The sequence below is a fragment of the Drosophila mauritiana genome, unplaced genomic scaffold (genome assembly GCF_004382145.1).
Source record: "Drosophila mauritiana strain mau12 unplaced genomic scaffold, ASM438214v1 Y_07, whole genome shotgun sequence".
NCBI lineage: Eukaryota > Metazoa > Arthropoda > Insecta > Diptera > Drosophilidae > Drosophila > Drosophila mauritiana.
The window spans coordinates 12,452-25,038 of NW_022881546.1; the positions used below are offsets into that span (position 1 = coordinate 12,452).

Below are 12,587 nucleotides of genomic sequence, written 5' to 3' on the forward strand. Positions count from 1 at the left end.
CGTGATGTGTTTTACATATTATTTTAGTGTCAAGGGTGAGCCCCAAATATTTGGCTGTTGGCTTTTGTGGTACCACTGTGACATTTATCAAAACCGGTGGTGAGATGCCTGTTCTTAAAGTGCAAATTGTGTGTTAATTTGTCTGCATTTATTACAAAATTATTCATAGTCTGCTGCAGTTCTGGCGTTGCTATAGCAAGCGTATCATCAGCATATGTGCACGTTGTTTGGTTACTTTTCTTAGTCATCGGCATATCAGCGATTCTTGTATAGGAGACTCTGCTTGTTTGTATCTTACATAGAAACGTCTATTATCAAGATATCTTTTTAAGACCATTTAGTAAGGTGTAGGAAGTCTTGTCTGTCGAAGTCTTGTCTAACCTCTAGGAAAACTGCAGCACAATACATTTTTTTTTAAAAGCATCCAAAATACTGCTCACAGATTTTGACACTGCTGAACAAACTGGTGGTCCGGAAAAATGTTTTCCTATTCTAATATCGTCATTAGTCTCTTTAAGAATACCTTCTCTAGAATTTTAGGCAAAATGGTTAGATGGGTGATTAGCCTGTAGAAAGACCAGGATCGGGCCCAGCATCGGTCCTTTGGGATAATGAACTCTGCATATTTCCATTGGGATGGAAAATGACCAAATCTTAGACTTTGATGCATAATGACCTTCGATTTTCAATACAGTTCGGTGGGAGGTGCTTCAAAGCTGCAGCGTCTATGCGGTCGTATCCTGGCGATTTATATATCTTCAAAGTGATGATTTCTTGTTTAATTTTAACACCAAAAATTTCAGGTATTGGTAAGTCCATGGGACATGTTACATCCAAAGAACTAACTCTCGCTAGGTATTCCGCGTAACACAGGTCGAACGGATGGAACTGCCTCTTAAGCGTTCAGACAAAGCGTTTGCTTTTTCTTGACTAGAGCGACACCATATACCTGCAGATGCTTTAACTGGTGCTACCTTCTTCACTGACCTCTTGAGGTATTTGGTGGCGGTTCAAAGTTTGTGTTCACCGTTGTTAGGGTCAAAATGGACCAGATATGCTTCCATGCTTAATCGCATGCAGTCTTGTCACTCCTGCGTTTGCTGATCTGATCCTCCAGACCCTTCTCAGCCTTTTCCTCTCTCTACCATGGTAGCTAAATCTCTAGGGACTTCAACGGTTGGTGTTGCAATGCTCGCTGCCAAGTAGATCATTCTGGAGAGTCTTTCTACTGCATCATCAATTCCCTCCGAAGCTGGGACTCCCCGCTGAGGAATCCAAATTGAATAAAATTCTTCCAGCCAGCTTTTGTAACTGCTGATATCTGTGTTGCGACTCATAAGCAGCATACAGCATACAGATTCTAGAGACAAAGACGCAGCGCAAGTTTGTTAACCCATGTTGCCACTCCCACTCTAACGCCCACAAACCGCACAAAACTGGCACGTCCACACTATTGAACCATTTTTCGAATTTTTTTCATAATTTTATTAGTCTTGTAAATTTATATCGATTTGGAAAAAAAAAATATGAAGCCCACTCTTTGGAACATTTTTCTCTTCTTATTTTAATTCCCAATATCTATAAATTTCCCAGAAAAATTATGAAATTTCGCGTTTGCATTCACACTAGCTGAGTAGCGGGTATCTGCCCTTTAGTATTCTGTTATATGCCATGTTTCCAACGGGCAGATTGTCGGGTCTGTGATCCGTCATCTGTCACCAGAGCATAAATATATTATTTATTTTTTTTTTATTGCCCAAATGGGAGACACAATTAATATCTATACCGCACATAAACTGTGAAGTTCTGTCGCAAATGTTTTATATATACTTAGTAACGTTTCTATTAATATAATATTAATAAATTAATTTTACATTTAAATTTTCAGAAATTTTGATGAAAACTCGAAGAATTTTACTTTGGAGCTTATAATTAATTTAGACTTTCAGGCCTTTTCGGAAGATATTCAAGACATATCCAATTCCGCAACTATGGAGCTGCAAATCGAAAATTCTATTAAAAATATAGCTACAATTTGGAAAAAACAAAGTTTTGAAATGGCATTTTATCATGATGGCATCTATAGAATAAAAAACGTTGAGGACTGTTTTCAACTCCTTGAAGAGCATATGGTACAAATATCGGCTATGAAGGCAACTCGTTTTGTTGAGCCATTTATAACCATTGTTGATTATTGGGAAAAAACATTGTCCTACATAAGTGAGACTCTGGAAAAGGGTTTAACCGTTCAGCGTCAATGGCTCTACCTAGAAAATATATTTCAAGGAGACGACATAAGGAAACAACTTCCAGAAGAGGCAAAACGTTTTGCAACAATAACTGAAGAGTTTCGAACAATATCAAGCAAAATGTTTCAGGCAAAGACAGCCGTCAAAGCCACTCACTTACGCCCTCCGCCGTTTTTATTGAACCGTTTTAGTCGAATGGACGAAAGACTGGAACTTATTCAACGTGCCTTAGAAATTTATCTTGAGGCTAAGCGACAACTTTTTCCAAGATTTTATTTTATTTCTAATGATGACCTTTTAGAAATTTTAGGAAATTCTAAACGGCCGGACTTAGTTCAAACCCATCTTAAAAAGTTATTTGATAATTTATACAAGCTTGAGCTCAAACGCGTTGGGAAAACTTTAAGTCGGTGGCAAGCTTCTGGAATGCATTCAGACGATGGAGAATACGTTGAGTTCATGATGGTTATTTATATAGATGGTCCATCGGAGCGTTGGCTAAAACAAGTCGAAGAGTACATGCTTATTGTTATGAAAGAGATGCTTAAACTTACACGCGGATCTCTTAAAAAACTTGTGGGGAACAGAGAAAAATGGATTTCACTTTGGCCCGGACAAATGGTGCTAACTACAGCTCAGATCCAATGGACAACTGAGTGTACACGTAGCCTAATTCATTGCAGTATGGTTGATCAAAAAAAGCCCCTGCGTAAGCTAAAGAAAAAGCAAATAAAAGTTCTTTCTAAATTATCCGAAATGAGTCGAAAAGACCTAACAAAAACAATGCGCCTTAAAGTAAATACCCTCATAACGCTTGAAATACATGGTCGTGATGTTATTGAAAGAATGTATAAGTCGAACTGTAAGGATACAGGGCATTTTGAATGGTTTTCACAACTGAGATTTTATTGGCACCGTGAATCGGAACTATGTGTAATAAGGCAGACAAACACAGAGCACTGGTATGGCTATGAATATACAGGTAACTCAGGACGATTAGTTATTACACCATTGACTGATAGGTGTTATATAACTTTGACTACTGCGTTGCACTTACATCGAGGAGGAAGCCCAAAGGGACCCGCCGGTACTGGAAAAACTGAAACAGTCAAAGATTTGGGAAAAGCTTTGGGAATATGGGTTATTGTTACAAACTGTTCCGAAGGCTTAGACTATAAAAGTATCGGTAAAAATTTTTCTGGATTAGCACAAAGTGGATGCTGGGGATGTTTCGATGAGTTTAATCGAATAAATATTGAAGTGCTCTCAGTCGTTGCACAACAAATAATGTCTATAATGGCAGCACTTTCTGCAAAGGCGTTTGAGCTTATGTTCGAGGGTCAAATGATAAAGTTAAAGCACACAGTTGGTCTATTCATTACGATGAATCCTGGCTATGCCGGACGGACTGAACTTCCTGATAATTTAAAGTCCATGTTTAGACCAATATCAATGATGGTACCTGATAATATTATTATTGCGGAAAATTTACTTTTTTCGGATGGTTTTACAAATACAAGAAACTTGGCCCGAAAGGTATATACGTTGTATGAGCTAGCTAAGCAGCAACTTTCAAAGCAATATCATTATGATTTTGGTCTTCGCTCTATGGTGGCATTGCTTCGCTACGCGGGTCGAAAAAGACGTCAATTGCCAAATACTACTGAAGAAGAAATTGTTTATTTAGCAATGAAAGATATGAATGTGGCGAGATTAACAGCTAATGATTTACCCCTTTTTAATGGTATTATGTCTGACATATTCCCTGGTGTTAGTTTACCAACTATAGACTACAGTGAATTTAATATTGCAATCTATGAAGAATTTAGGGAGGCGGGTCTCCAATCAATAAATATAGCCGTAAAAAAAGTAATTGAACTTTTTGAAACAAAAAACTCTAGGCACTCAGTTATGATCATAGGGGATACGGGAACAGCCAAATCAGTTACATGGAGAACATTACAAAACTGCTTTTGTCGAATGAATAGTCAACGATTTTCCGGGTGGGAAGCAGTCACCGTGTACCCAGTAAATCCAAAAGCATTGAATCTAGCAGAGCTTTATGGGGAATATAACTTGTCAACTGGTGAATGGCTTGACGGAGTATTAAGTTCTATTATGCGAATAATCTGTGGAGATGAAGAACCTACTCAGAAATGGTTGTTGTTTGATGGACCTGTGGATGCAGTATGGATTGAAAACATGAACTCAGTAATGGATGATAACAAACTTCTTACGCTTGTAAATAGCGAACGTATAACCATGCCAGTTCAAGTATCGCTATTGTTTGAAGTAGGAGATCTCGCTGTTGCTTCACCAGCAACTGTTTCGCGGTGTGGTATGGTTTATAACGATTACAATGATTGGGGATGGAAACCTTTTGTAAACTCATGGTTACAGCGCCTAAGAATTAAGGAGTTCGCTGATTTTTTACGAATACATTTTGAATATATGGTGCCAAAAATACTTGATTTCAAACGAATGAGATGCAAAGAGCCTGTAAGGACAAATGAGTTAAATGGAGTTGTGTCGCTTTGTAAATTGCTCGAAATATTTGGCACAAAGGTAAATGGGATAAATCCCACTAATTCAGAGCTACTTGAGGAAATGACTAGATTGTGGTTTATGTTTTGTTTAGTATGGTCAATTTGTTCAAGTGTGGATGAAGAAAGCCGACAAAGACTAGATAGCTTTATACGGGAACTAGAAAGCTGCTTTCCAATAAAAGATACTGTGTTTGATTATTTTGTTGATCCCAATGAACGAACCTTTTTACCATGGGATAGCAAGTTGTTGAGCAGTTGGAAATGCGATTTCGAGTAAGTTAAGAATTTAAGAATTAAGAATTTATTAAAATTGTGTATTTCTACAACAAATGTTTTAGATCTCCTTTTTACAAGATTATTGTTCCTACTGGTGACACTGTTCGCTATGAATATGTAGTTTCAAAACTTCTTGCTGAAGAATATCCTGTGATGCTTGTTGGAAATGTTGGAACCGGAAAAACATCAACAGCTATAAGTGTAATGGAGGCTTGTGATAAAAATAAATTTTGCATTTTAGCAGTAAACATGTCAGCACAGACTACAGCAGCCGGGTTACAAGAATCAATCGAAAATCGAACTGAGAAACGTACAAAAACGCAATTTGTACCTATCGGTGGCAAACGGATGATATGTTTTATGGACGACTTTAATATGCCTGCAAAAGACATCTATGGATCACAGCCACCCTTGGAGCTAATTCGGCAATGGATTGATTACAAGTATTGGTTTAATCGAAAAACTCAACAAAAAATATATGTGCAAAACACATTATTAATGGCTGCAATGGGACCGCCTGGAGGGGGCAGACAAACAATTTCCAGCCGAACGCAAAGTCGGTTTGTTTTGTTAAATTTGACTTTTCCTTCACAAGATACAATTATTCGTATATTTGGAACGATGCTCTGTCAAAAACTAGAGTCATATCCAAATGAAGTTCGTGAGATGTGGCTACCTATAACCCTTTGTACCATCAACTTATATGTATCAATGATTAGTAAAATGTTACCTACTCCAAATAAATCTCATTACTTATTTAATCTGAGAGATATATCCAAAGTATTTCAAGGACTATTAAGAAGTGAAAAAGAACTTCAAAACAAAAAAAATTTTTTTTTACGGCTCTGGATTCATGAGTGTTTTAGAGTGTTCAGCGACCGATTGGTTGACGACTCAGATCAGCTTTGGTTTGTAAATACTATTAATGATATAATTGGTAAACATTTTGAAGTTACGTTTCACAGCCTTTGTCCTTCAAAGGTTCCACCATTTTTCGGTGACTTTGCGCACCCTCAAGGGTTTTACGAAGATCTACAGGTAGATTTCTTAAGAACATATATGAAAAATCACCTTGAGGAATATAACAACTTTCCAGGAATGACTAGAATGAACTTAGTGTTTTTTAAAGAAGCTATCGAACATATTGTTCGAATCCTGAGAGTTATTTCACAACCGCGTGGCCACATTTTAAATATGGGGATAGGTGGATCAGGCCGACAAGTATTAACCAAGTTAGCTGCATTTATTTTGGAAATGGGAGTTTTCCAAATCGAAGTTACCAAAAAATACAAAACAGGAGACTTTCGAGAAGACCTTAAAAACTTATACAAAGTTACTGGAATTAAACAGAGACTAACGATTTTTATATTTAGCAGCGACCAAATAGCCGAAGTCTCGTTCCTGGAAATAACAAACAATATGCTAAGTACTGGGGAAATAAACTTATTTAAATCAGATGAATTCGACGAGTTAAAGCCTGAGCTTGAACGACCGGCAAAAAAAAATGGGGTTCTTCTAACAACTGAAGCACTGTATTCCTATTTTATTTTAAATGTGCGCGATTTTCTTCATGTAGCACTTTGTTTTAGCCCAATCGGAGAAAATTTTAGAAGTTATATAAGGCAATATCCGGCTTTGTTAAGTTCAACAACACCAAACTGGTTTAGATTTTGGCCACAAGAAGCCCTTTTGGAAGTAGCTTCGCATTTCCTAATCGGATTTCCATTAAACGTAGTAGTTTCTGGAAAAGAGGACGAAAAACATCGAGAAAGTTTGGTTATTAGCACAGAAACCCACCTTCAACGTGATATTGCCTATGTATTTTCAGTAATTCACTCAAGTGTTGCAAAAATGTCGGAAAATATGTATGTAGAAGTTAAGCGATATAACTATGTAACCTCACCAAATTATTTGCAGCTTGTAAGTGGCTTTAAAAAACTCTTACAAAAAAAAAGATTAGAAGTATCAACTGCTTCAAATAGATTACGCAATGGGCTTTCAAAAATTTCTGAAACTCAGGAAAAAGTATCCTTAATGTCTGACGAGCTTAAAGCTAGCTCTGAACAAGTTAAAATACTTGCTAGAGAATGTGAAGATTTTATATCCATGATTGAAATTCAGAAGAGTGAAGCAACGGAACAAAAGGAAAAAGTGGATGCCGAAGCCGTGCTTATTAGAAGGGAAGAAATAATTTGCCTCGAATTAGCAGCTACAGCTCGTGCGGACTTGGAGGTTGTAATGCCTATGATAGATGCTGCTGTAAAAGCATTAGATGCATTAAATAAAAAAGACATTTCAGAAGTTAAGTCGTATGGACGCCCGCCAATGAAAATCGAAAAGGTTATGGAAGCTGTATTGATCTTACTTGGAAAAGAACCAACATGGGAAAATGCTAAAAAAGTTTTAAGTGAATCAACATTTTTGAACGACCTAAAAAACTTTGATAGAGATCATATTTCCGATAAAACTCTTAAACGTATTGCAATCTATACAAAAAATCCTGAGTTAGAACCCGATAAAGTGGCTGTTGTGTCGCTTGCGTGCAAATCATTGATGCAATGGATAATGGCCATAGAAAATTACGGAAAAGTTTACCGAATAGTCGCTCCAAAGCAGGAAAAATTAGATAGTGCAATGAAGTCACTTGAGGAAAAGCAAGCTGCTTTAGCTGCGGCAAAAAAAAAACTTGAAGTGCTACAAGCTGTCATTGAAGAACTTTACCGCCAGCTTGAAGAAAAAACTAACCTGCTTAATGAATTGCGTGCCAAGGAAGAACGACTAAGAAAACAACTGGAGCGTGCCATTATTTTGGTAGAATCGCTTTCTGGTGAGAGAGAAAGGTGGATTGAAACGGTAAATCAGTTGGACTTATCCTTTGAAAAACTTCCCGGTGACTGCTTGCTTTCTGTTGCGTTTATGTCATACTTAGGGGCTTTTGACACCAAATACCGAGAAGAATTAGTTGTAAAATGGTCTTTATTAATTAAAGATCTTTTAATACCAGCAACTTTGGAGCTTAAGGTAACGAATTTTCTAGTCGACGCTGTTTCGATTCGAGAATGGAATATTCAAGGTCTACCTGCTGATGATTTAAGTACTGAAAACGGAGTAATAGTTACTCAAGGTAGTCGTTGGCCTCTTATTATTGACCCTCAAATGCAAGCTAATAACTGGATAAAAAATATGGAGGAGCGTAATCAATTAATGATACTAGATTTTGGTATGGCGGATTACTTACGTCAGCTAGAACGAGCTCTAAAAGAAGGTTTGCCTGTATTGCTGCAAAACGTGGGGGAATACTTAGATCAAGCTATTAATCCAATTCTGCGGCAGAGCTTTACCATTCAAAGTGGAGAAAGGTTATTAAAATTTAATGACAAATATATTTCATATAATAATTCGTTCAGATTTTACATAACGACAAAAATATCGAATCCACATTACCCACCGGAAATATCATCAAAAACAACAATTGTAAATTTTGCACTGAAGCAAGATGGGCTTGAAGCCCAACTACTAGGAATTATTGTTCGAAAAGAAAAACCCGCCTTAGAAGAACAAAAAGACGAACTGGTAATGACAATAGCTCGAAACAAACGGACACTAATTGATCTTGATAATGAGATTTTACGGCTACTTAATGAAAGTCGAGGTTCATTATTAGATGACGACGAGTTATTCTCAACATTACAAAAATCCCGGCAGACATCAGTGCTTGTTAAGGAGTCTCTTAGCATTGCCGAGGTAACTGAAGTGGAAATCGATGCCGCCCGACAAGAATACAAACCAGCATCGGAACGCGCATCCATTTTATTCTTTGTTTTAATGGATATGTCTAAAATTGATCCAATGTATGTTTTTTCTCTGGCAGCTTATATATTATTATTCACACAGTCTATTGAACGAAGTCCTCGTAATCAGCTAATCCACGAACGAATTCAAAACATTAATGAATACCATACCTATTCGGTCTACCGAAATACCTGTCGTGGGCTTTTCGAGCGACATAAGCTACTATTTTCAATTCATATGACAGCAAAGATTCTTTCAAATGCTGGAAAGCTTTTGGAAGAAGAGTATGATTTTATTCTGAAAGGAGGTATAGTATTAGATAAGCTGGGACAAGCCCCCAACCCGGCACCATGTAAGTAAAAATAAAGAGGTGTAAAAAATATATTGTGGTGTTTGTGTCATATACCATTTCAGGGTGGATAAGTGAGCAAAACTGGGATAATATAACAGAATTAGATAAAGTTTCTGGATTTCATGGGATAATAGATTCTTTTGAGCAACATTACAAGGCTTGGAATGGTAGTATAGTCACATTAAATATGTTTTACATTAAAACATATATAATTATTTAGGTTGGTATGCCACGACCTTTCCAGAACAAGAAGATCTCGTTGGTGAATGGAATGATAAACTTACAGATTTTCAAAAAATATGTGTTTTACGTTCACTACGACCGGATAGAATTTCATTTTGTTTGACACAATTTATCATCACCAAACTTGGGCCGCGATATGTTGATCCGCCAGTTCTTGATCTCAAGGCAACTTTCGATGAATCGATTTCACAGACTCCCCTTATATTCGTTTTATCACCAGGTGTGGATCCAGCCCAATCACTCATATCACTATCAGAATCAGTTAAAATGGCACAGCGAATGTACTCACTTAGCTTGGGTCAAGGGCAAGCACCTATTGCAACAAAGCTTATAATGGATGGCATTAAGGATGGTAATTGGGTATTTTTAGCGAATTGTCATTTGTCTCTTAGTTGGATGCCTACTCTTGACAAGATGATAGCTACTATGCAGTCCATTAAACTACATAAAAAATTTCGACTGTGGCTAAGCTCAAGCCCTCATCCGGACTTTCCAATATCTATTTTGCAAACCAGTATTAAGATGACAACTGAACCTCCTCGTGGAATCAAATCAAATATGAAACGTCTATATAACAACATAAATGAGGCTAATATGGAAAATTGTAGTGAACCCAGCAAGTATAAGAAGTTATTATTCGCTTTGTGTTTTTTTCATACAGTCCTACTCGAACGAAAAAAATTTTTAGAACTTGGCTGGAATGTTATTTACAGCTTTAACGATTCTGATTTTGAAGTTTCCGAAATACTACTATTATTGTATCTTAATGAATATGAAGACACTCCCTGGGGAGCTTTAAAGTATCTCATAGCAGGTGTAAATTACGGAGGACATATTACCGACGATTGGGATCGACGACTCTTAATAACTTATATAAACCAATTTTTCTGTGACCAAACATTGCAGACTAGAAAGTTTAGGTAAGAAAATTATCCGTTTTAATCTAATCAGAATTGATTTTAAATTTATACCATTTGAAGATTATCAACCCTTCCAAATTATTTTATTCCCGATGACGGCGATGTGCAATCATATTTAGACCACATACAAATGTTTCCCAATTTTGATAAGCCTGATGCTTTTGGACAACATTCAAATGCCGATATAGCGTCTTTAATAGGAGAAACTAGAATGCTTTTTGAGGCTCTCCTTTCTATGCAAGCTCAGACTAATAGCACAAGAAGTAATGAAAACTGTGAGACAAAAGTATTTGATCTAGCTAAAGAACTTTTAATAAATACACCGGATGAGATAAACTATGAACAGACGGCAAAAATTATTGGAATCAATCGAACTCCCTTAGAAGTTGTCTTACTTCAAGAAATTGAGCGCTATAATAAACTTCTTGTCGACATGTCCACTCAATTACGTGACTTAAGACGTGGAATACAGGGACTTGTTGTAATGAGTTCGGACTTAGAGGATATTTATGTAGCTGTCTCTGAAGGAAGGGTGCCATTACAATGGTTAAAAGGTAAATAAAATTATATTAAAAAAATGTTGTTCATACAAAAATATATGTATATCTATCTCCAGCGTATAATTCATTGAAACCATTAGCGGCATGGGCTAGAGACTTAATACATCGTGTAGGACATTTTAATAGTTGGGCAAAAACACTCCGCTCTCCAATATTATTTTGGCTTGCAGCTTATACGTTTCCAACCGGATTTGTTACAGCAGTATTACAAACATCAGCTCGAGCCACCAAAACACCAATTGATGAACTGTCTTGGGATTTCTATGTGTTTGTTGAAGAAGATACTGCCGCAGCTCGTATAATAAGAGAAGGAGGAGGTGTTTACATTCGAAGCTTGTTTTTGGAGGGTGCCGGATGGTTGAGGAAAAACCAATGCCTTCAGGATCCACTTCCGATGGAACTAATTTGTCCATTACCAGTAATACACTTTAAACCAGTAGAAAACCTAAAAAAACGATGTCGTGGTGTTTACCAGTGCCCCGCATATTACTATCCCGTTAGGTCAGGATCATTTGTAATAGCCGTGGACTTAAAGTCTGGTAATGAAAAGGCTGACTACTGGATAAAGCGAGGTACTGCACTTTTATTAAGTTTAGCAAGCTAATAATAAAGTAACTGGTTTATTTAATAAATTTTTAAAAATACTTGTTGAAGCGTGTAGGGGGATGTACGGAGACAGCATGACTTCAGTTCCGCATCCACCATATTATTGCCTTCGATTAAATTTGGTTGAAATATATGGGTAAAAGTGTGTGAGATGTAACTTTGGGGTCTAGGATCAGTGTGCAATAAGGTTAGTAGAGGTAAGTATTTTATGAGCTAGTATTTTTCCTAAGAATTTATAAAGAAATATGGTCTGGTATCATTAACATATTGTTTGGATGTTTATATATGAAAATTTACGAATTTATTAAAATTAAGACCAAAATTGAATTAAATTTTATTTGCAGGCACCTCTAATGAAGGACCGATGCGCCGAATCGCTCTAGGCCTCAGGAGTCATAGCTGGAAAGAAGTTATGGGTTTTGGCCTTGCAGGCGCAAGATGCGCGAAACTTGCAAAAATAAAAGCGCCAGTTATTTGCAGATTCAACTGAATTGATTTGAATTGCAGGGACACTCTGCCAATCGTCAGGTAGTTTGCAGATTCTTGGAAGCGACTGGCATCATTTGGCGGTGGAGTCTTCTGCTGGATCACACTTTTTGAAAATTTTGATATTTTTCGTATTTTAATTAGTTTTTCAATTTCACAAACCGCCCAAAACTGCCACGCCAAAACTTTTGTAAAATGTTTTGATATTTTCTCTTACAAAGTTGCGGTACGTCTATGTGTAACGAACTATTTTTCTTAGTTACCCACCAAATTAATGATTTGTGTGATTTTACTGCTGACTCCTTCGATGATCGCGTTGCTTCTGCTGTGTCCTTGAAAACGAACCTCGTGCCGGCTCGAATGAGAATAGGATGTTATGGTTTCAGGGTGTATCGTCCGCGGGTTGAGACCACCTTTGATAAAAGGGGAATTTTTTTTTTTAAATCTTGTGCAGTGCCACCCTCCCCTGACCAATTGATACAACCGGTTTTTGTGACGTTCGGTATTTTATTCGGCCTTCGCGACCCTCACCTCCCTGCCTCATCGCATTTTGAGGC

The 12,587-nt window shown here is 37.1% G+C and overlaps 1 protein-coding gene across 1 annotated transcript; it reads left to right on the forward strand.

Moving 5' to 3' along the window:
- The first annotated feature begins 671 nt into the window (after window positions 1-671).
- Window positions 672-11,543, forward strand: LOC117149980 (dynein heavy chain 2, axonemal). Its single transcript, XM_033316871.1, has 7 exons — window positions 672-763; window positions 1,889-5,068; window positions 5,134-9,215; window positions 9,278-9,382; window positions 9,436-10,378; window positions 10,439-10,932; window positions 10,995-11,543. Exons 1-7 carry the CDS (start codon window positions 672-674, stop codon window positions 11,540-11,542), a joined length of 9,444 nt encoding a protein of 3,147 aa, XP_033172762.1. The 3' UTR covers window position 11,543.
- Window positions 11,544-12,587: the final 1,044 nt, after the last annotated feature.

What these genes read in the sequence shown, in the direction of transcription:
- LOC117149980 (XM_033316871.1), top strand. Translation starts at nt 672, where the DNA reads ATGACCTTCGATTTTCAATACAGTTCGGTGGGAGGTGCTTCAAAGCTG. An exon ending in ACATTACAAGGCTTGGAATG is followed by an intron (nt 9,383 to 9,435) that starts GTAGTATAGTCA and finishes ATAATTATTTAG; the next exon opens with GTTGGTATGCCACGACCTTT. An exon ending in TTGCAGACTAGAAAGTTTAG is followed by an intron (nt 10,379 to 10,438) that starts GTAAGAAAATTA and finishes TACCATTTGAAG; the next exon opens with ATTATCAACCCTTCCAAATT.